At 35.2% G+C, this 23,801-nt stretch overlaps 2 protein-coding genes across 2 annotated transcripts; both read right to left on the reverse strand.

Moving 5' to 3' along the window:
* Positions 1-882: 882 nt before the first annotated feature.
* On the reverse strand, positions 883-2,837 carry LOC110022589 (magnesium-chelatase subunit ChlI, chloroplastic-like). The gene is made up of 3 exons (XM_020721620.1): positions 2,511-2,837; positions 2,270-2,385; positions 883-2,175 (listed from the first exon to the last, which is right to left on the reverse strand). The coding sequence occupies exons 1-3, from the start codon at positions 2,824-2,826 to the stop codon at positions 1,123-1,125; spliced, it is 1,485 nt and encodes a 494-aa protein (XP_020577279.1). The 5' UTR covers positions 2,827-2,837; the 3' UTR covers positions 883-1,122.
* An 8,626-nt stretch (positions 2,838-11,463) lies between these two features.
* Positions 11,464-21,670, reverse strand: LOC110022590 (protein trichome birefringence-like 37). The gene is made up of 5 exons (XM_020721621.1): positions 21,155-21,670; positions 20,892-21,063; positions 12,851-13,026; positions 12,585-12,743; positions 11,464-12,081 (listed from the first exon to the last, which is right to left on the reverse strand). Exons 1-5 carry the CDS (start codon positions 21,475-21,477, stop codon positions 11,727-11,729), a joined length of 1,185 nt encoding a protein of 394 aa, XP_020577280.1. The 5' UTR covers positions 21,478-21,670; the 3' UTR covers positions 11,464-11,726.
* Between the last annotated feature and the right edge of the window lie 2,131 nt (positions 21,671-23,801).

A 23,801-nucleotide genomic window follows, 5' to 3' on the forward strand; every position in this document is an offset into this window, starting at 1 on the left:
ATGTATGTATATATATGTATATATATATATATATATATATATATGTATATATAATTGGTAGTATTTCGAGTCGAACACGAATGAACAAATATTTGTTCGTGTTGTTTGTGATCGACTCGTTAACTTAGCGAACGAGCCGAACACGAGCTTCTTAACGAGCCGAACACGAGCTGTTCGCGAACGACAAGCCGTTTTGACAGCCCTACTTGTATTAGCCCATGAAAAAAAAGACGTAATGTGTTACTAAGGTTATAATTTTAAATTTTAACGGCGTCATCACTTTTATCATTCAATGAGCCTTTATTGGAATAATCGACAAAACATTCTGTTTTCTCCATCATTTTATTCTCAACCATATCCACATTCTCTAATTTCTCATCATCTTAAATCTCAACCATATTCCTCGTTTTTAGTCTATATTGCTATTTATTAGATTTTAAAACAATAATAATATTAATAGTAATAGTTTTAATTACATCCTCAATTGCATATTATATAAGGCAACCAATTACTACAAGTGCTCATATAACTTTGATTGAGTGTGTCCTCATTTATCTTATATAATTTTTCTTTTATAATAAAATCATGCTTAATCTATGTTCTTTTTTTTCTCTCTTTGGGCAAGATAAATATACTACACTCCTGACTGCCACTAGTCACATCAATCCTTCAAGTCTATGCATTCTAAAGCAAATTGGAAGACATTCATCGAGAACTTATATTGCTACCTTCTCTGAAAGTACAATTTCCTAAAACAAATTATGGGATCAGCTCTCCATTATATTATTCACTCACCATGACTCATATTGCATCAACACAATCTATCCTACCACTATGCATCCAAACAATTAAACCAGAACAGAAGGAAGTTGACTTCAAAAAGGCATTTCCTTAACACTAATCATCCTTGATTTGTGCATATTTTTCTTAGAACTTCAGACTGTTGGGGAACATTAATAGGTTTAGATATTATAACAATCTTCTAAAAAGTGAACTAAAACAAGGTAGAATAAAAGAAAACAGAGATGAGAACAATGCCAAAAACAAAATATCATCATCTGAGAAGAATGGTTTAAGCTGAGATGCCTACTAAGGACTGCAATCTTACCTCTAAGAGATAGCTTAATTAAACACCTCATAAAACTTTTCAATGACAAGTAGTCCAGAGTCTATAGACTCCAAAGGATCCTTCCGGAGCCGGTGCCTCAAGCAATTTGGTATGACAGTAGCCACATCATCTGCTGTCACTTTGTCTCTCCCCTTCAAGGCTGCCAATGCTTTTGCAGCTCTATTTGTTACAATATCTCCTCTGAGACCATCCACATTTAGCTCTGCACACACCTTGGATATCTTAACCCGGAGATCATGATCAATCTGAACTGAAGACAAATTATTCCTAGCTGAAGTAATCTGCTGCTGCAGCTTCTCCTGTTCTGTTCTATAGGATTCCCTGAACCCCTTGGGGTCCATGTCAAACCTAGCCCTCTCCTCCACAATCTTCACCCTCAACTCTGCATCCCTCACTGTGCCAACCTGAGCATGCATTCCAAACCTATCAAGAAGCTGTGGCCTTAGCTCTCCTTCTTCAGGGTTTCCCGAACCGATGAGAATGAAGCGCGCAGGATGAGAAATGGAGATCCCCTCTCTCTCCACTGTGTTCCAACCAGAAGCAGCAGAGTCCAGAAGAACATCCACCAAGTGATCATCTAAAAGATTGACCTCATCAACATAGAGAATGCCCCTATTCGCTTTGGCCAAGAGTCCAGGTTCGAATGCCTTGACACCCTCAGTGAGAGCCTTCTCGATATCAATGGTTCCACAAACTCGGTCCTCAGTGGCTCCAAGTGGGAGATCTACCATGGTGATCTTAGCGGTTGTTGCAGGAGGCTCCTCTCCCCGGGTGACACGCTCCCTAACCTCAATCCCCATGCACTCTGGATCGTCTGGATCAGAGTTGAACGGATCCCCAATGACCACCTTGATCTCCGGCAGCAGGTCTACCAGTGAACGGACCGTGGTTGACTTGCCGGTACCTCGATCTCCCATTATCATGACACCACCGATCTTCGGGTCGATGACGTTAAGAAGGAGGCATAGTTTCATCTCGTCCTGGCCAACAATGGCAGCAAAGGGGTAAACCGGACGTTGGACTTCCTTGGCTGCTATTTTTCTGACCTATATTAGGGTTCCAGCCCACACATTAATGAATCTCCAGGAAGAAACCTAGGTTTCGTGAAATACATGAGCACCAACTGGAAATGAGCGGTACCTCTGTAGTGGAGCTCACTTCAGGCACGGCGACACAAGAAACCTGGAGCCGGCGGAATCCTCTTCTCGAACCACTCCTTGCTCCAATCTGGGAGATCCTCCAACATGGAATTCGACCTGCGCAAGCAAAAAAAAAAACACTTGAAATTGATTAGGGTTTTCAAAACAGTTAAGTTTGATCATTTCAGAAAAAGAAGAAGAACTAGGTTTCTTGGAGGCATGTTGAGCTGATACAATCTTACCTGGAAGAGATGCCGGAAAGGCAGGTGTTGGGGACATGAGCGTTGGTGCTCTGCAACGTAGAAGGGCGTTAGATGAGGAGGCCGCTAAGAGGCCGGCCATGAGGAAGGTGGAGCTCAAACTGTGGATATCACTTGCTGGTTCGAATTCCAATAAGAAATCTATCCCAGGTGCGACGCCATGGAGAACGATGAAGCGGCAGTGTAGAGATAGGAGATGAGATGTTGGGAATCTAAGATAAGAGGATAGGAAGTGCGAATGGGGCTCTAGCCTGTAGGTCGCACGGTGGCAGACAAGGTGCGAGGCATGTAAGCTCATCTCACCCGGAGTGTTTATTATGACACTTAAATTTGTGTATTATTAAAGTGGGGCTCATTCTAAATTTTTGACTGTTCAGATCAGGAAAAAATATTACATCAGTACTACGCATCTAGAAGTAACGTGCGTAGCCAATGAAATCACGTCACGACATCCCGCGCGACAGGAAAAAAAACGGCGCAGTAACACGGGGAGTATTCTCCCCTGTGTTATTCATATATTATTGTGTGTTATTCATGTGTTATTGATGTATTATTGTGTTATTATAACACCAAGAATATTCTTAGGACACAATAACACATGAATAACACATGAATAACACACAATAATATTAGAATAACACGGGGAATATTCCCGATAGAAAAAAAAAAACGGCGCAGTAACATGGGAGAATATTCTCTCCCGTGTTATTCATGTGTTATTATGTGTTTTTCATGTGTTATTGTGTTATTATAACACTAAGAATATTCCCAGGACACAATAACACATGAATAACATGGGGGGGAATATTCCCCGTGTTACTGCGCCTTTTTTTTTCTCTGTCACGCGAGGTGTTGTGACGTGATTTCATTGGTTATGCACGTTACTCTACGTGGGCAGTACTGATGTAATATTTTTTCCCATATCAGACACTGCATACAAAATTTATGTCCACGCAATAATTTTTCCACCAAGCGCGGCTAGTTAGACCTAAACTTTGTGTTTCTACCTTACGGCTTAGATCCTTAGAATAACAGATCAAATGGGCCCCATTACATTTAATCATATTGGCATTGCCCATTCTCTTATAATATAAATTTAGGAGGATTCAAATCACCCTTAGATTCTATCTAGTATATTGTCACCTATCCTAAGCTCCATTGGGTTAATTTTATCCTTCTTTGGGTTAGTGAATCATCTTGATGGATCAAAATCTCACTTAGATTTCCTAATGAAACTTGAGCGTACAAGTGACTTATTATACTCTACTTAGTGTTTATTTAGGTCTCATTGGATTTTTTTTTTCTTTTTTACACTTACAAATAGCTTTTGGTTATTTTAGATGGTATAGATTATCTTAATTATGACTTGTAATCTCTCTTAGTGTACACCTATACTTCCACCAATTTAGCTTTTAAGTTTAGTTAGTTAAAGGATAAACCATTTGGATACATTAGAAATTTTTTATCAAGATGACCTAGCCCTGAGATGATTTAACCTTAGGACAAGTTTTTAGCCTTAATAAATTTAAGTTATAGCCAACTTTTTCATTAATTTGTCATTAGAACTTTTATTGGTCTTGAAGACTCAAGACTTATTTAAATGAGCTAACTTCAGCTTTGATAAAGTTAGACCTAGTTGATTTATTAGAGAACAATAAAACCCTTAGACATCTAAAAGAGTATAAGTCCTTAAATTACTATAAACTAAGTCTAGCTTAGATTAATCTAAATTCAGATCTCAATTTCTCCAATGCCTTGTAGGAAATTCCTTTGTTTTTGTTTTAGCGAGTAGGTGACCTAACATTGGTTATCCTAAGATAAACTATCATGTCTCTTTAGCTTGGATAGAACTATAATCTAAGCTACCTTTGTCTTAATTCACAGCCCTATAATCTTATTTTAAATTAAGCCAAAGATACAATGATGAATCAATTTACCATTAGAATATCCTTAGTTTGTTTTAGAAATAAACTAATGCTTTATGAGACAACATGTTCTTTTGGTTCTACCCAAGGTTATTTAATCCCTTAAATTGACATTGGGCTAATATGGTTTTGATCAAACACAAGCTTAATACTTTAAACCAATATCAACATCTATGACTCACGATATAATTGACCCTGCCTATGGATCAATTAAAGACGCTCATATTCCTAAGTCACCTTAGCTATCCAAAGGACCTATCCTATAGCTTTGGTGAATATGGTCGAGTCCATTTGATTATGGTTAAACAAGGTTGATCATGAAATATATTTAATCACACCTCAGACCTATTGATCCTTATCATCTATTAAACATTCAACAAACTTGAACCTAAGATCCCTAGAAGTTTAATAAAGCCAGCCCAAGTTAAACATGTCAACCTAAATTTTAAACAAGCCTCAACAACTATCTACACTACTAAATATGGACACAAACCCCTTGAGGATATTCCTAAAGATTCCATGAATTAATCATCTCTTTGTACAAAAGGACTACCCACGCCTAATGTGGCACAAGGTGTGAATGCAATAAAAGTGGGCCAATCACAAGGAGCCAAAACTGGATAAAGGTAATAACTTAAAATTTATCATTTTTATGTGGCATTTATATTTATAAAAATCATCATGTAAGACTATGTATGATTAAGTGTGAGTTTTTAATGATATGTATTAAAATTTAAAATTCTAGATTTTTAAACTTTAAAATTTGAAATTTTCATACTATGGGAAAATAACTAACTATTTTTTTAAAAAATATGTATTAACACTAATTAAAAGAAAAAAAATTATTTCCCCATCTTGTTTGGCCAACCATACCATAGGGAGTTAAGTCATTGGACCAACCCCTTTACCTCTTCCTTCTCTCTGTGTGAGTGTTGGATTAGTGTATTTGCTGAATAATATTTATTATGATATAATTAAATGGATTAAAATTGATTATGTTGAAATTTTTTTGTGAAACCACTCTAAAAAAATAGCTTAACAGCCAACTTCACTTTTAAAGGATTTTTTTTTTTTTCACGCACACAAATACACTCAACCCACATAAACAAGATCTTGATAGGACCTTTTGGTTGAAAAACAAAACTCTCAATCACTAGGCTAATGTGACCGTTGGCATCAATTTTTTATGTCACTAGTGTAAGGTGTTCACCTGCATGACTCGAGAAAGCTACCGGTCTGTCCATAACATCCTGTCACGCGAGGTGTTGTGACGTGATTTCATTGGTTATGCACGTTACTCTACGTGGGCAGTACTGATGTAATATTTTTTCCCATATCAGACACTGCATACAAAATTTATGTCCACGCAATAATTTTTCCACCAAGCGCGGCTAGTTAGACCTAAACTTTGTGTTTCTACCTTACGGCTTAGATCCTTAGAATAACAGATCAAATGGGCCCCATTACATTTAATCATATTGGCATTGCCCATTCTCTTATAATATAAATTTAGGAGGATTCAAATCACCCTTAGATTCTATCTAGTATATTGTCACCTATCCTAAGCTCCATTGGGTTAATTTTATCCTTCTTTGGGTTAGTGAATCATCTTGATGGATCAAAATCTCACTTAGATTTCCTAATGAAACTTGAGCGTACAAGTGACTTATTATACTCTACTTAGTGTTTATTTAGGTCTCATTGGATTTTTTTTTTCTTTTTTACACTTACAAATAGCTTTTGGTTATTTTAGATGGTATAGATTATCTTAATTATGACTTGTAATCTCTCTTAGTGTACACCTATACTTCCACCAATTTAGCTTTTAAGTTTAGTTAGTTAAAGGATAAACCATTTGGATACATTAGAAATTTTTTATCAAGATGACCTAGCCCTGAGATGATTTAACCTTAGGACAAGTTTTTAGCCTTAATAAATTTAAGTTATAGCCAACTTTTTCATTAATTTGTCATTAGAACTTTTATTGGTCTTGAAGACTCAAGACTTATTTAAATGAGCTAACTTCAGCTTTGATAAAGTTAGACCTAGTTGATTTATTAGAGAACAATAAAACCCTTAGACATCTAAAAGAGTATAAGTCCTTAAATTACTATAAACTAAGTCTAGCTTAGATTAATCTAAATTCAGATCTCAATTTCTCCAATGCCTTGTAGGAAATTCCTTTGTTTTTGTTTTAGCGAGTAGGTGACCTAACATTGGTTATCCTAAGATAAACTATCATGTCTCTTTAGCTTGGATAGAACTATAATCTAAGCTACCTTTGTCTTAATTCACAGCCCTATAATCTTATTTTAAATTAAGCCAAAGATACAATGATGAATCAATTTACCATTAGAATATCCTTAGTTTGTTTTAGAAATAAACTAATGCTTTATGAGACAACATGTTCTTTTGGTTCTACCCAAGGTTATTTAATCCCTTAAATTGACATTGGGCTAATATGGTTTTGATCAAACACAAGCTTAATACTTTAAACCAATATCAACATCTATGACTCACGATATAATTGACCCTGCCTATGGATCAATTAAAGACGCTCATATTCCTAAGTCACCTTAGCTATCCAAAGGACCTATCCTATAGCTTTGGTGAATATGGTCGAGTCCATTTGATTATGGTTAAACAAGGTTGATCATGAAATATATTTAATCACACCTCAGACCTATTGATCCTTATCATCTATTAAACATTCAACAAACTTGAACCTAAGATCCCTAGAAGTTTAATAAAGCCAGCCCAAGTTAAACATGTCAACCTAAATTTTAAACAAGCCTCAACAACTATCTACACTACTAAATATGGACACAAACCCCTTGAGGATATTCCTAAAGATTCCATGAATTAATCATCTCTTTGTACAAAAGGACTACCCACGCCTAATGTGGCACAAGGTGTGAATGCAATAAAAGTGGGCCAATCACAAGGAGCCAAAACTGGATAAAGGTAATAACTTAAAATTTATCATTTTTATGTGGCATTTATATTTATAAAAATCATCATGTAAGACTATGTATGATTAAGTGTGAGTTTTTAATGATATGTATTAAAATTTAAAATTCTAGATTTTTAAACTTTAAAATTTGAAATTTTCATACTATGGGAAAATAACTAACTATTTTTTTAAAAAATATGTATTAACACTAATTAAAAGAAAAAAAATTATTTCCCCATCTTGTTTGGCCAACCATACCATAGGGAGTTAAGTCATTGGACCAACCCCTTTACCTCTTCCTTCTCTCTGTGTGAGTGTTGGATTAGTGTATTTGCTGAATAATATTTATTATGATATAATTAAATGGATTAAAATTGATTATGTTGAAATTTTTTTGTGAAACCACTCTAAAAAAATAGCTTAACAGCCAACTTCACTTTTAAAGGATTTTTTTTTTTTTCACGCACACTCACGCACACAAATACACTCAACCAGATCTTGCCCACATAAACAAGATCTTGATAGGACCTTTTGGTTGAAAAACAAAACTCTCAATCACTAGGCTAATGTGACCGTTGGCATCAATTTTTTATGTCACTAGTGTAAGGTGTTCACCTGCATGACTCGAGATAGCTTACGGTCTGTCCATAACATCTGGTAGTTTAGACATCCACCCAAGACCTTTCGGCGCGTGTTGAAAGACACAGTCAAACTCATTTTGCTAGGTTTTTGACTTTCGCTTAGACAAAGGTCGGTCAGCATTTTACATGTCGAATAACTCCTATAGGATCAACAAATATTATGTGTTGCGTTGCGCACGAAATTGGCTTGAATTGGCCCTATGATGCGAAGTTGTCCGAACAACCCTGGATTGTGAAACGGACCACACCCGAGACGTCAATTTCACATAGGAAGCACGTCCATTTTGCTACGGCTTCACGGGAGGGCTAAAAATGTGTGAATTATCGTTTTGTGCTTGATCGCCGAAAAAGTGATCCGAATGACCCTAGATAAAGAAATGGACCTCGCCAACACGACTGAAACATCGATTTTACCCAGGAAGGGCATTCATTTCACCACAATGTCGTGTTCGAGAGAAAAAGATGCAAATCGAGGGGTATTAATATTAAAAGGGATTTAAGCTCTATTTGGGGCAGCTGCAGCTTCTCAGTTATAGTTGCGTTATTTCATGAAGCTGCTGTGGGGAAGCTGTTGTGAGAAGACTGACTGCTTATTTGTTGCAGCTGTGTGAAAGCAGCTGTGAGACAGTTGTTTCTAAAAAAATGATCATTCTGCTCCTGCTTAGTGTAGCTGTTTAAAGCATAACTGTGAGCTACATATTTGATACTTTCGAAGCAGAAATTCATTTCAAAACAGAACAAAAGTTCAAATACACAACTCACTTAATAGTAAGTAACGAAAGTGCTAAAGAAAAAATAATAATAAAATTACAAGCAAAATGAAAAATTAATAATGCATAGTTTTATATAATTTCTTTCTAATTATAATAATACCTATAATGTTCTCTAAAATAAAAAAATGCATATTTTTTATGTAATTTGTGTAAGCTACATATTTTAAAATATATTTCTCTAGTGTAAGGAGATTAATTAAATATAGTAAAACTAATGATTAATTATTTTAAATATAGTAAATTAAATGATTAATTATTTCTCTCATATTTCTATATCATATCATAAAATATATACATAACTATTAATTAAATAATATTAACATTACATTCTAAGTAAAACAACTTAAATACTATAAAATGATTTACTTTATTTTTCCCTGAGTTCACCCTTCGCTTACTAGGGAGAATTTTACATCAGGACTCCTAACGTAGAGCTACATTCATATTGGAATATTTGGTTGTTATATGGGAATATTATATCTGCGTTATTTGTAAAAATGATGTGTTATTCAAGTATTATATGATTTTATTGGATTATTTTGGGGTGTTATTGGAATATTTCATCGCTTTACTTGATTTATGGCTGAAGTATTATTGGAATTATCTCTCGCATTATATGATTTGGAGTTTTGTTATTCTAATAACATAGTGTAAATTGAAATAACACGGGAAATATGCCGAATAACATATTCCCAAATCAAGTAACGCGATGGAATATTTCAATAACACTGCAAAATAATTGAATAACATCATGTAATACTCGAATAACATATCATTTTTACAAATAACGCAGATGAAATATTTTTGTAACACAATCGAATATTTCAATCCGAACGGAGCTCACGTTAGGAGTCCCCGACGTAGGCAGTTTGCCCTTCTTCTCAGCACTTCTCGAAGCATTTGGATCAATCGCAAGCTCTGTTGTCAACGCCGAACGCTAACACCTAGTCTCCTCTATTCGAAAAATTATTTCATACGGATCAGACACCGCACGCAGCTTGCGTGCGGTGTCCGATCCGGACCATAAATCACCTGATCTACAGTCCCGAACGGTGGGCCCCATTTAAATTTTTTTTTAAAAAAACAAAACATAAATAATCCTGACTGTAGATCACAGTGATGTACGACCAGGATCGGACACCGCGCAGGCAATAATTCCTCCCTCTATTTTGGATCAATCGCAAGCTCTGTTGTCCACGCCGAATGCTAATACCTACTCTCCTCTGTTCTGCGATCACAGACGTTGTCTTGTTCGGCTCGTCCCTAGAAGGAGAGTATTCCTCTTCGTTCTTATTTTTCTTCTTCCTCACCTCATCTCGCCTCCGCCTCGCTCACTTTCCCTCTCATTCACCACAGAAACCATTTTGCTCGATCGCGAGAGACTGGAGAGCAGGGGGTAAAAGAGGAAAAAGCCGATCGAAAACGCAGGCCGCGGGGTAGATCTGCGGCCTGCGATGGGGCTGCGCCGGGTAGCCGCGCAAAATAGGAGGCCCCAAACGGAGCTTAATCATAAAAAAATAAAAATACTATTCCTATCCCTGTTTTTTTTCCCAGGCAAGCAAGCGGCTGGCTTATCCTCCCTCCCTCTCCCACATCTTATCTCCTTATTGCGTCTGCTCCGCGATTCATCTCCTCGAGCTCCTCCCCCTTCACCTGTTCGCGAAGCTCCCGCCCGGGCTCCCCTCTATCTTCGCCGGTACCCTTGCCGGAACTTGATTTTGATATTGATCATAAGGAATTTTAGGGATTGGGAGATCGTCACACTTGTGAAAGAGAGGGACGCTGCAGCTTCTTAGAGCTGAAAAGTGGTCGATTCTTCCATTGCAATGATTCTGGAGCTCTGATTCCATAATAGAAGCTTGATGCCCTGCAATAATGGTTAGCACCGAGACAATACACTGAGGAGCAGAGAAGCAGAGAGGAAGGTGATGAGTTAACACATAGAGTGCAGTAACAGTAAAGGTAATTATAGAAAGCTAAAGTTATCGGAAATCAGCATGGACGGCTAAGATGATTTGAGGTGGTTACTGTATGGTAAAGTTGACACTAGATAAAGTGTAACTGTGGGTTATGTTGCAGCTATATTATTACTATGGATAGCTAATCAAACCGACACGATTAGGAAAACTATAAGACACACCTTTTTTTGATGTGACAGCTCACACATCGTATTCAGAGATGCATGCGGTGTCTGATCTCCATCGTCGATCACCGCAAAGAAGTATTTCATTGGGCCCCACTTCCAACTTAAAAAAAAAAAATTTGATTGTTTTGATCGACGGTGGAGATCGGATACCACATACATCTCTGCACTTTTGACCCTAAAACAAACTAAATAAAAACTAAGAAGATACAAATTCAAATATTTCTTTTAAATGAATTTATCACCATAAACATGAGGAATAGAAATTAATTTAGTTATTGGCTTTATTCCAATTGTAAAAAGAACACCTCAATGGTCAAATACAAGAGTAAAATGCTGTCAATAACAAGTAGTATTAAAGAAGAAGAAAAGAGAGTTCACATGTTGAAGGAACTAATGAAATGAAGACTTACTGAAATAGCAATAAACTTAGTAGAACAAAACAAGGAAGATGAACTCTACACACACATATTGAAAGAATTCTATGAACAAGGATTGAATTTAACATAAATTGTAGTTGAATTAAGAAATTAGAACTGCATATATACTGTATATATAGCCCTGATATCTTAGAAGGAATATTAAATGGTAGAACCAATAAAAATGTTCAATGAGCAATGCAAATTACAACGTTACAATTCTTGCAAACTTATCAAATATAAACCTATCATTCAACATTTCAAACTGTATCATCATTTTCTCAAAACCCAAAACAAAAGCTGAGGTAGTATTCCTTCATATCGTGCCTACCAATCTACAGTTCTTAATGAATCCAGAATGCAGAAAGTTTATTGGAAGCAGAAAACGCTGAACTCGTCTCTCCTTTATTGAGAAGAACTGCATATAGAATCTGATTCCATGTATCAGGTAGACCAGGGAGGCACCAATGGCTGCAATCCACTCCCGAGTGCTCTCCACTGTATGTAGAAGGATGAGCATCCTTTCTTAGTTGAGATAGAAGGGTTATGTCAAGTAGATAAACGGGCACAGACATTGCGTTCAGCACTTTCTTCACAATGCTCAGTGCTGGGAGTGAACCACCTGGATATCTTGATCCCTCTATCGGTTCTGTCTCTCTGTAACAACTTTTAGCATTTGATCCTCCCCATTCTCCTGCCCTGATTCATGAATCATTGGAATATTTAACTAAAAATCAAATTTTTATGCTAAACTCAGTTCATATGCAATCTCATAAAAAATGGCTATTGAGATAAAGGGGTGTACAAGAAACTGCGAGTGCTTGCAGTATAACTAACTATAATTTAGTTTAACGGTAGCTTCCCTTAACCAAATCTAGTATGATCATCAGAAATATTTAAGGCGATGTTTGGGTGCATCTTCTATGTATGTTAAGTAGGATTTATCAAATCCGATAAATTTGAATCTGATAAATCACATATGCAACAGCATAGCTCGTCGGCTACGACCTAATAAATCCTTCTCTCAATTGGATTTAATAAATCATGATTTACGAGGGAATACGAGCAGTCGATTTAACAGAGCGTTGAATTTAGTCTTTTTTTTTTTTTAATGTTTGGCTAGATATAAGTTAAATTCATGGTTAAATCCCATTAATAATATAAAAGCTTAAGTTTTTTATGAATTGAGCTGAGTAACTTACTGGTAATGCGTGGGAGAGATGCCCAGGAAGAAAACCTTGGTCTTCTCTGGGTTTACATTGGAATCTACCCATCCTCCCCATGTTGTCATCCCCTTATAGAAGGCATCCAACCTGTTCATGTCCTTGTATATATTGTTCTTATACTGAACATAATCCCATCTACAGCAGCATTGAAAAAAAAAAAGTAATTTAATTTATATATCTTCTTCATAATCTCATACAAATATGATCTCAGTAGATGAAAGGGAAGTATGCAGTTGGCTTACGGTTGGCTGTTTCCAGTGTGAGTCCACCAGTGCCAAGAGTTAAAGATGAGGAGATCAGTACCAAGCCACGCCTGACCTTCATGTATGGAGTCCAGCTTCAGCACACGTCCGATCCTCTCCCTTACTATGTCAACAAGGTATGTTGATCTGTAGAGCATGATTGATAAGCCATAGTCCTGAATAGTGATACAAACCTTATCAATAAATAATAATATCAAAGTTTACTACATACATATAATAGAGAGAAAAAAGCACACAATTCTTATGTATTTAGATATTTCAAAACTAAGCTTTTATATATACACACAAAGCGCACAAATCATTAATATCATATCAAAAATATCACTATTGTCACTTCGTAAAAGTGAAATACACATTTTTGTATATTAGTTTAAAACCAAGTATTATGCATGTAAATATGGAAGTTTATGTTTGAGTTATGTAAATACATAAAAATTGTGCGCTAGGTATGTAAATTTCCGTTGTTAATATTATGGGTAATAGCACTCACACACACATTATAAAAAGTTTAGGCGTGAGATATGTAAATATGTAAGAATTATGGGATCATGAAGGTCTATAATAGGTGTTTTTCGCTCGGGGGTCATTAATGTCAAAACCTTTTGAGGTGCCACTTCTCGAAAGTTGGGGGAGGGTCCATATAAGAAAGAGGTCAACTTCAATAGAATTTTCAAAATCAACAGAATTTAATTGACTTCAAAGAATATCTCTTTGATTAAGCTCTCACTAGTCCTACAAAGGAATAATGAGAGCCATTATCATGTAAAGCTTAAGCTGAACACATTTATATAACTAAATGGATTAGGCAACATAATAAATTACTCTTGTATCAAAAAATATTAAAAGATGCACATCACTAATTGAAATCAAGATTACGATCCGTCATTAAGAAAAAGTTATCAGAAAAATTGTCGAAATATTCTTGTGAAAGTGAGAAATGACAAGAGAAAATTTTGATTGAATTGTATCAAATTTAGATCGAGGAGATATTCAAAGTTCTGATATTTTTCTAGAATTTACTGATGAAATGTCACTTAACGAAAAATTTGTGGGAGATACTAACATCACAAAAGAATAATACATGAGTTGACTGGCAAAACATCAAGGAACTATCATCCATCATCCATTATATAGAATCACTATAGTCAATAAAAGAAAACAACTTTAAAAAAAACATTATAAAAGTTATTCCTTTGTGATATGGCATATTTTGATCCTCTCTTATCTAGAAAAATTGAAAATTTAATTTTTTTGTATTTATACTTGAAGTCCAAGTATACATATAGAGCTCTTCTTCCACTTCTAAGTTGAGCTTGTAAGCAGTTTCAATTGTGCTTGTAAGCAGCTACAATCAGTCAATGATGATTGATAGTGGTGGTTGTCGGCATTGGCTGTCAAATGAGCTTTGAAGTTCTTTTTTAGATTTTCAAGGCCTCTCTAATTTTGAGTCATGGTACTTGTCATATGGAGAATAATGATCAATTCATAATTTATGAGTTGTAGTATAATAAATCTAGCTAAAACTTAAAATGAAGTGATTTTAGGGATGCGAAGTTCTCCAATCGTGACACAAATGGTCAATTTGAGATAGCAATAACAATTTGAAGAAGTTGTTGCAAAATATGTGTTGTTCAAAAAATTGCGATGACTATTACAAATTTATTGCAGTCACCACACTTTATCGATTAGGTTGAAAAAATATATATATTTCAATTACAGGAATTTCTAGAAAGCAGCAAGAAAACAGTTCCCAAACAAAACTGTTGTTATGGTACGAAAAGCATAGCAGCCAAAATATTGTCTCGAATGAACCCTTAGTTTGAATGTAAGTACAAAAGATTTCGAGATCATTCGACACTTCAATAATGTTCCAAAACATTCAACAAGGTTTCAAACACTTGATTTGAGTTTATTTGGACTCTAATCAAATCACTATTGTCTAAGGCTATCAAAACGGCTCGTTGTTCGCGAACAACTCGTGTTCGGCTCGTTAAGAAACTTGTGTTTGGCTTATTCGCCAAGTTAACACGCCGATCGTGATCCGCTTTTTTTTGGCTCGAAATACTACTCATCAATATATATATTATATATACAAGTAGCATTTTGAAAAAAATTAATTGCCTACAAGGCTACAAAGATTTATAAACATTTAAGAGTATTAATTAAGGAGATAAAATAAAAAATATTAATTAGATTCAAATGATGTTTTAGTATAAACAATAAATTATGAATCTTGTACTCCAACCCTTAACATCTTATGACCATGTGATTAGGGTTGTTAAAACGACCCTTTTGTTCGTGAACAGCTCGCGTTCGGCTCACTAAGCAAACAAGACGAACACAAACACACTTTTTGAACTCGAAATACAAACGAGCCAAACACAAGCTCAGCCTGGGCTCGCTCGTGTTCAGTTCGTTTACACCACTACTATTATCTTGTTTCATGTTTAATTCAATTATAAATTTACTAAAATAAAAAAATAATAATAAAAGATGTATTAATTTTTGTATTTTATCCAATTATTTCCTCATATTGCACCCAAATCATATGTCAAAAATATTTCAATATAGTCTTCTTAAACTTTATACATATATCTATGTTTGCTATTCCTCACCCAAAGTCTTATAATTGATGTCATCATGCCTAACCATTAAATCAAGATTAGCTGCGTGACGGAAGCTTTTTCCTTCTTCTTCACAGAAGTCGTGAGCAGTCGTCGGAAAGCGAAGGTTCATGTGATGATTGGTGTTAGGACTGCTGTCAGCGTCAGCTATCATAGAAACCACCTACTTTTACTATTCTTTTTTTATTTTTTTAAGTTTGAGAGTATCAAATATAATTATGAGGGATAATTACATATAGATGCTTCCAAATATTAATATTTACAAATTAATATGATTTTTTTTTTTTTTTTTTTTTTTTAAAATATGAGTTGGGATTTTATCGTGAATTTTGATATTTAAGTGCGAATTTGAAAAATAGATGAAATCGAATGAAAGTTCGTTTTTGGTCTAATCCATGTCATGTCAATCTGAGTTATCATAATTTATATTTTTTCGTGCAACATGTCAGGAGGTATCTCGCCGTAGAAATTGTTGCGTGCGTGAAAATTTTTAATGACGGATAAATTTTATGCTTAAGCTTGATATAATTTTGTAAAACACGTCATAGATAGAGTTGTAAGAGAACCAAAATTTTTATATGACAAAACAATTAAAAAGAAAAAAAAAAAACACAGTCAATTTAATACACGAAGAATGGGAAGTATAGATGCCCACTCTTGACTCTTCTCCTAAATTGGGAAAGTTGATATTAAAAAAATTGACATTCATAACTTAATTATAGTAATTTGGCTATAACATCTAAAATCGGGTTACATAACTTGTCGGTAGTTACAGTAGCAGTAAGTGAGTGCAGAAGTTGTAGTTGGCGGCTCTAATGGTTGTAGTTAGCTACAAAAGCTGTAGTTGGTACCTGCAATATTTGATGTTCATAGTAGAAGCTGTAGTCGGTGCCTACAATAATTGTGGTTGGCTACAACAATTACTGATAGAGGATAACACATGCACCTCTCTTCAAGAGTAATGTTTAGCTGTTAATTCATTCTTCACTTTTTCTTTCCCTTCATGTGAAAAGTAGGGGCATATTATAATTTCTTATACTAGCATTTTAACAAATTTAGCCAAATCTTAAAACACTTCATTAGACGGTCCACATTTATTCCTTTGAGATACAGCGTATGTTTCGGTTCAACTGCTTCTGTCCATGCACCCCACACGCATGTGCACACACGTGCATGTCCCACTTCAAGCACACAAGTGCCCGTGCATGCACCTGCTTAGTTAGGCATGCTCGAATGCTCCCATGCATGTGTGCCATTGGCAATTATCACACACCTCTTACCATGCTAACTCAATTGCACCAGCTATACCTTGAGTACGCACTGCACACACCAATATGTGTGTGTGCATGTGCACCAAAACACACTCGAGAGCCCAACCAACGAGAACATACACATTTTTTTTTCAAGAAGTATCCATTTCACATATTTTGGATTCAATTTTAGCATTTTCAAAACTTCATGAAGCATTTATGAGTAAATTTGGATAATTTGAAATATAAGAGATTCTCATTCTAACCAGCATATAAAGTTTTTGGATTATCTAAAATTATTATGGAGACTTTCCCAATAACTTATATTTTTTTATGACACAAGTATAAATCAACATCAAAACTTTTGGAATGTCTAAAATTATTTTTGATACTTTTCCAATAACTTATATTTTTGGATGACACATGTACAATGTTTAAAAATAGTGGGTAACTGTTGTATCCTTAAAAATTTTTATCATTATATGTAAATCTCTATGTATTTTGAACAAAAATATATTACAAATATTTGGGCCCTGATTTCAACAGTTTTATAGTCAAATTAAGAGTCTCGACATATCAAATCGAATGAAACTGAAAGTGATCTAATATAAGTTCAAATAAATTACCCATATCAAGCACTTGAAGTCATGTCAAAATTTTTGGTGGAACAATTGAAAGGTTAAATAATTTTTAAATTTTGTTTACTTATAGTCAAATTGAGCAGTTCGATGAGAGGAATTCAACGAGCCCTATATCGTCTAACTTTGAGGTCATCAAGATACTATAGTGTTAACAAAATGATGTATAAATATGGGAATCAATATGAACTGTCTGATGAAATGATTTGAGATTTTAGCTAAACTTACTTAACTGTCCATATAAAAATTATATATATGCCCCTATTATTTAACTAACATCAGAAGAGAATAGAAGAGTGAGCTAACAATTAAAATATTACTCTTGAAGAGATGTGCATGTGAATGACCATCATCGATTGTCAACCATCAATTGCATTTATTGAAGCCAACTATGGTTGTTTTAGTCACCAACTACAACATTTGAACCTTATTATGACTATTATAGTCACCTTCTATAATTTTTTTTGTCAACTACGATATTATTGCCACCAAGTATTTCTTTTGTAGTCCGTAGCTATTATTTTAACCACAATTATAACTATTGTAGCCTAATTACGAATGTTGTAACTAAATTATTAGTATGAAGCTGGGATTTTTAGTTTTTATAATGTCACTTTTCTAAGTTGGAAGATTGGATTTCTATACTTTCAATTTCTTTGTGGAGTATTTTGCTTGGGTCAGGTCGTATGATTTTTACTCTTTTTAAGGTTTTCCACTTAAAAAAAATCTAGTTCTCTTACTTCTTGGGCTAAGTTTGAGCTAATTTATATTAAACTAATGCATAATATTTCTCTATCATTGAGAATTTTCTAGCACACTCTTAAAAAAAATTCATCTCTTATGTTAAAATATCTTTCATATAAGTAATGAGTTATTTTCATTAATCTAGCTTTATCCGAGATTAACTTTGCGAATCCACTTGTTATATTTTAAAGGCAGGGTGAGCGCACGAATTCAACACCATGAAATGCTTCATTTGTCATTACTTTAGTGTCTAATAGTACATTAATAATGAGGAGTAATTAGCTCAAGGAAGTGTAAGTCTAGAAATAGCCATTACATGGGTAGAATAAGATATAATATGCATGGATTTGTTTCACCTCTTTTATTTTTCTTGCTTGAGCAAGCTTAAATTACTCTAGGTTCCCATCATGGGTGTTTTTATTGTATCAATTTTTTCTCCAATATCTAACTAGTCCTCATGTTCTATCAACATCTTGGGCCTCATAACCTATTGTGCATTCAATGTCATTTCTACAAGATTTATCAAGAAAACCATCTATCAATAACCAATACAGATTTAGCAACTACATGTGAACTCTCATGGTATTGTGATGCCTTTGTTGATTCAACCCAAGCTAATTTTGATCTTTCCCTTAATAATCTTTCTCATCAATGTCTCACCTAAATCCGGTGGCTCACTGTTGTTGAACGCATGTAGACATCTCTCTCCTTTTGCTCGTTCGAGTCGCGTGAGTAGATCTTTGGAGAATAGAGTTTCTAGAGAAGAAAGATTAGCATCATTATATGAGATTATTTAAAAATTTTCGAACTTTTTTGATAGCCCAATATCTCATGATTTTTTATTTTTTATTTAGTCCAACTTATGGTAGAAGCCGTATTTGTGAGTCGTGGTAGTACTTGGTAATGTAGGTCGTAGGCGGTTGCTTTAGAATCATCAATTGCTCCTTATGGCTGTAGTAGGGAGATGTAGAAACTGTGAGTCACGTAGGGTGTAGTTGGTCACATAGGTCGTAGTGGTGAGTTGAGATAATATTCGTAGATCACAGAGACCAAAGTTGGGAGGGAGCTGCAATAACATTCATAGGCCTTAAGGGCAGGAGTTCTAAGCCGTGTGAGTTGTTAGGCATGTAGGTCATAGTTGGTCACTTAGATCGTAGTGGAGAGTTGTAGCAGCTTATATTGGCCACAAAGACCGAAATTGGGAGTTGCATGAGTTGTGGACCATGTAGGATGTAGTTAGACATGTAGGTTGTAGTGAAGAGCTGTGAGGAAAGTGCTTCAGGAGTTTGGAGAAGGCAACCGTATTCTAGGCATGTCTGTTGTAACTCGAGGTGAATTGTTATAACATTTTCAAAGTTTGTCGTTACACCATATTTAGGGTGCATCATTACACCATCTTTAGGGTACATTGTTACATTGTCTTTGAGATGTGTTGTTGTATGGTGTTCAAGATGATGGGCTGCTCTGTAGGGCATCTCATTACTTCGTGATGTTGTCCTTCGCTCTGCATGGTGCTTTAATACTCCGCTACGTTGGCCTTTACCCTAATAAATGCTTCATTAATTTGCAACAAACGTCGTGACTCTGCAAGGGATTTTGTTGCAATGACCAGTTCTGAAGATTGTCGACAGTGGCGGCTAGTGGTGTTTGATGGTGGTAGGTGGCGGCGAGAGCAGGAAGCATTCATCCAGTCTTCAGTTCATAACAACATTGGAATTAATCTCCTTCTCAAACCAACTCCGGGTTCGGCTCTTCTTTCGGTTCAAGTTCTAGCTCCTCTTTTCATGAAGAAAGTAAGGCTCTATTTATAGAGTCTGGGAGTAATTCCTCTGCAAATGATGAAGGATTCTGGACTACTCCATTGAACGATCCAAATAGATGCTCTCAATAAGATGTCATTTTGTGAATATTTAAGTATCTTAACGATGTCAAAATTAAATGATCTTGGGTTCCTTAGACTCATATTGTCTTGACACTCGATTTGACTATAATCTTGTTAGATTTGAAATCTAATTTCCAGATGATTTTCAGCTTGAGTGAATATTTCTTACTAAAAATACTTCAAAATTCATGCTAATCACCTCGAGATTCATGTTAGTCCCCTCAAGACAATTCCCTTGATTTCAAGCCCCACTGAAACCATTGATTTTCTCATAAATAATTTCTCCACGCTTCCATCATCTCACCATCTTCAGCTCATCAGCTGCTTTGTCTTTTCCTCTGTCCGCAACGACTCTTCTAATTTGTATTCTATAGCTGTTGTTTTGAAAATTTTGCATATAATAATCAATTTCATAACTAACAACCTTATTTAATATATCATAATTAGACAATATATTTAAAAAATAACAATCTTGCCACAAGCCTTTACACCGGCCAATTAAATGAACATGCATGTCTACCGGCACTTTAAATGAACATGCTTTATGGTTGCAAGGTCAATCAATTCCAACACTTTCTTGGTCTCCCTGCTCCAGGTTTCTCTACATGCTACACCTATCCTAAACCCCAATGCTTCCAGTTAATGCATTTTCTAAAATCTTATTGTTATTATTATTTAAATAGGAAGCACAAATCATATATGTAAAAATTGAAGTTTTTGGTGTTATATATGTAAATATATCAGAATTGAGCACTATGTTTGTAAATCTTCCAGTCAATGTTGCAGCTCTAGCAAGCAATCATACAAACAGTGGAACACCAAGCAAAGCACAATGCAGATAATCAATAGAAGAACTTAGAAGAAAAAAAGAGAAAGTATTACCTCAAACCTAACTGAAGACAGGGAAGCAGCTCTAGACAAAGAAGTCCTTGTATTAGGAACAGCTGAATGAATCATGCAGAGTAAAGACTCCCACTGATTCAAGCTAAGCGAATCACCAACAAACATGATCTTCTTCCCCCTCCATCTCCATAAGAAATCCTTGCCATCAAATCTAAAACCACAATTTTTAAAATCCATATCAGAGCACAGCAGATAGTTAGTAATTGCTTTGCAGGAGGCAACAGAAAACATAAAATTCAGACCTTGGGAGCTCACATCCCTCTGGCTTCCATCTGTACTTGAGGTAGAGCTTGTCAGGTCTGCCATACTTCTGACAGTTGAACTCATCATCAATGAAGGGACAAGTAGAGAAATCATATAGAGGATATGAAGAATCAAACACCCAACTTCCATAAAAAAAGTTGCAGCTTATGTTGGTCTCTGTTGATTTATCAGAAGAATTATGGTACATATGGTTGTTGTGGCTGTCGAAGGTTTCTGCTTCTGTGTAATTAAGGAAGGAAAGGAGCATAAGAGCAAAGGAAGATATAGCTTTAGCAGAGGACAATAGAGATTTGGTGTCCATGTCGGAGGAAGGAGGGGGGAGGAAGTAAGAGTATAGAAGAGATGCAGAGAACTTGCTCTAAAGCACATTTAAGTTTATGTGGGCTTTATTTTTTTTATGGTCGAATTAATTTATGATGATTTGTTTTTTTAGCTGGGAAGTTGATAGCTCCCCTTGGTCTGGTTATCTTGTGATGATTTCTCATCTCTTATGATGTTACCTTAGTCATTGGTATTAGTGGTTTGCAAGCTGTGAATTCCTTAAAAAGAAATAGTTTGTTGAATGAGCTAAGTTGGTCACAGCTAATTTAGTAGCACACTTTTGACTGATTTATATAGTTAATTTGGGCCCATTATTTGTATCATGAACTCTTATTTGAGATATTATTTCTTTTGGCCAAACAATCCTCGTGATTTTATTTTCTTGGTGTACTTAGCGCGAACATGATTAACTTGGATTTCTTGAAAAAAAGATATTTAAATATTAAGAAAATTATTTCGTTATATAGATGTAATCAATATCTTCATCCTTCGAGAAGTTGGCTCTTAGGAGGTTTTCTCGCCTGACACTTTGTATTGTCATCTCATATGTTGAATTCAATAATTTGTTCATAAAATAATTTGCCGGAGCCCATCATCTCCAAAAGAATAAGCAAGCTTTATTAAAAATGCTCCAAGAAACTAGCGAGTCACTCAAAATTTTTGTAACTGAATTTCAAAGAGAAATGCTCAAAGTTAAAGACAGAGAACTTGCTATAGCTCAATCTATCCAAACACAAGAAATTTGTAAATGATCATTCTGCCTCTATCTACAACGACTAAAAAAATTAGTCAAGTTGCTAGAGCTCACCAATACTTATATAGATATGGAAAAATATAATAAAAATGTAGAGAGATCATCCTCTCATAGCTCTGAAAGAACAACACAATCACCCCAATCTCCAATAGCTAAAGCTTTCCCATCCCTGGCTCATGTAATAGCCAGATAGCTCATTTGATAACATGGAGTGTCCCACTATAATTATTAGAATGTGAGATGTTGTCAATAATTTGAGGCAAACCATAATGCTTGTGGAAACAAGCATTCCTATGTCTATCAATAGTGCATGTACAACTATGGCTTCTTAAATCCCCAATTGCATAGCTGACTAAACCTAATCTAACATTCATCTTATTCGAAATTCATATAACAAATTTAGAAGGCATATTAACCAATAAATTATTGCAGGCTCAATCATGCAATTAGTTGGTGTCTTGATGTGACATGTTCTTTCTCTTCTGCGTCGCATGTGGCTAATAACCATTGTTGGCATAGACAATTTCATGGAGTATAAGGATATGGATATGTGGTTTTGGCTGCTGGCTACGTCTCTTTCCACTATGTTGTACTGCATAACATGACAAAGCTTCAGTATGGGCCGCTGGTGTTGACAATTTGTGGAGTTCAATATAGAAAAATATGCAGTAATATTAGTATTTTATTTGGAAATAGCACATAACTATTATCTATTTACGTATCTAGACACCTAAACTTTCATATTTATACATAACGCCTAAATGTTTAATATCAAATTGAAAGTAGCACTATTATCAGTTTTTAAAAGCGAAATACATTGTTTCATGCATAAGTTAAAACATCTAAATGCTATGTAGAAATGAAAGTATAGGTGTGAAGTATGTAAATGCATAAGAGTTGTGTGTTGTATCTGTAAAATTTCTCTGATTTACTTGGTTGTGCTATTGTGCAATATTATTTATGTCTTTCTTTCTTAAAAATTGCTATTTTAAATCTTATATTTTTTGGGCATGAAACCAGTGGTGATTATTAGAATGACATTAAACTTAGAATGATTTCAATTTAGTTTTTCAAAGAGTTTTATTGAAGTTATGAATGAAGTTTGAAAGTTGCATTTATAGCAGATAATTTCGAAAGAAATCTTACTAAGGGTCCGTTTGGGATAGCTTATAAGTGCGGGCGACGTTTTCAAAACGTCGTCGTACCGTTTGGTTCACGCGTTTCGCCAGCTTATCCGAAACTGCGTTTGGGTTTTTACACTAAACGCAGACCGCGAGTCGACCTTTGCGGCAGGCCCGCGGGCCGCGTTTCAGGATAAGCAGCTTATCCTGAAACGCACAAGCTGCCTCAAACGGATCTTTAATATTTTAGTAGTTGTTAGAGCAGCTTTTTTGAAGGTCGTAAGTCTTCTCAAGTCAAGAGTTCAAATCATCTCTTGTGTAGGGTGTGATACTCGAATATTTAGCACATCTAGGGATGGTTGGGGCTCGTCTAATAACTTTCGGTCATTTCTTTAATAGATATATATATATATATATATTGTGATGCCT

This window comes from Phalaenopsis equestris, unplaced genomic scaffold (assembly GCF_001263595.1).
Source record: "Phalaenopsis equestris unplaced genomic scaffold, ASM126359v1 Scaffold000198, whole genome shotgun sequence".
In the NCBI taxonomy this organism is placed as follows: domain Eukaryota; kingdom Viridiplantae; phylum Streptophyta; class Magnoliopsida; order Asparagales; family Orchidaceae; genus Phalaenopsis; species Phalaenopsis equestris.

Coding starts and splice junctions, on each gene's coding strand:
- LOC110022589 (XM_020721620.1), bottom strand. CDS start 2,826: ATGAGCTTACATGCCTCGCACCTTGTCTGCCACCGTGCGACCTACAGG. Junction 2,386..2,510: donor CTTTCCGGCATCTCTTCCAG/GTAAGATTGTAT, acceptor TTGCTTGCGCAG/GTCGAATTCCATGTTGGAGG. Junction 2,176..2,269: donor AAGTGAGCTCCACTACAGAG/GTACCGCTCATT, acceptor ACCCTAATATAG/GTCAGAAAAATAGCAGCCAA.
- LOC110022590 (XM_020721621.1), bottom strand. CDS start 21,477: ATGGACACCAAATCTCTATTGTCCTCTGCTAAAGCTATATCTTCCTTT. Junction 21,064..21,154: donor GAGGGATGTGAGCTCCCAAG/GTCTGAATTTTA, acceptor TTGTGGTTTTAG/ATTTGATGGCAAGGATTTCT. Junction 12,082..12,584: donor ATCTCTCCCACGCATTACCA/GTAAGTTACTCA, acceptor TTCATGAATCAG/GGCAGGAGAATGGGGAGGAT.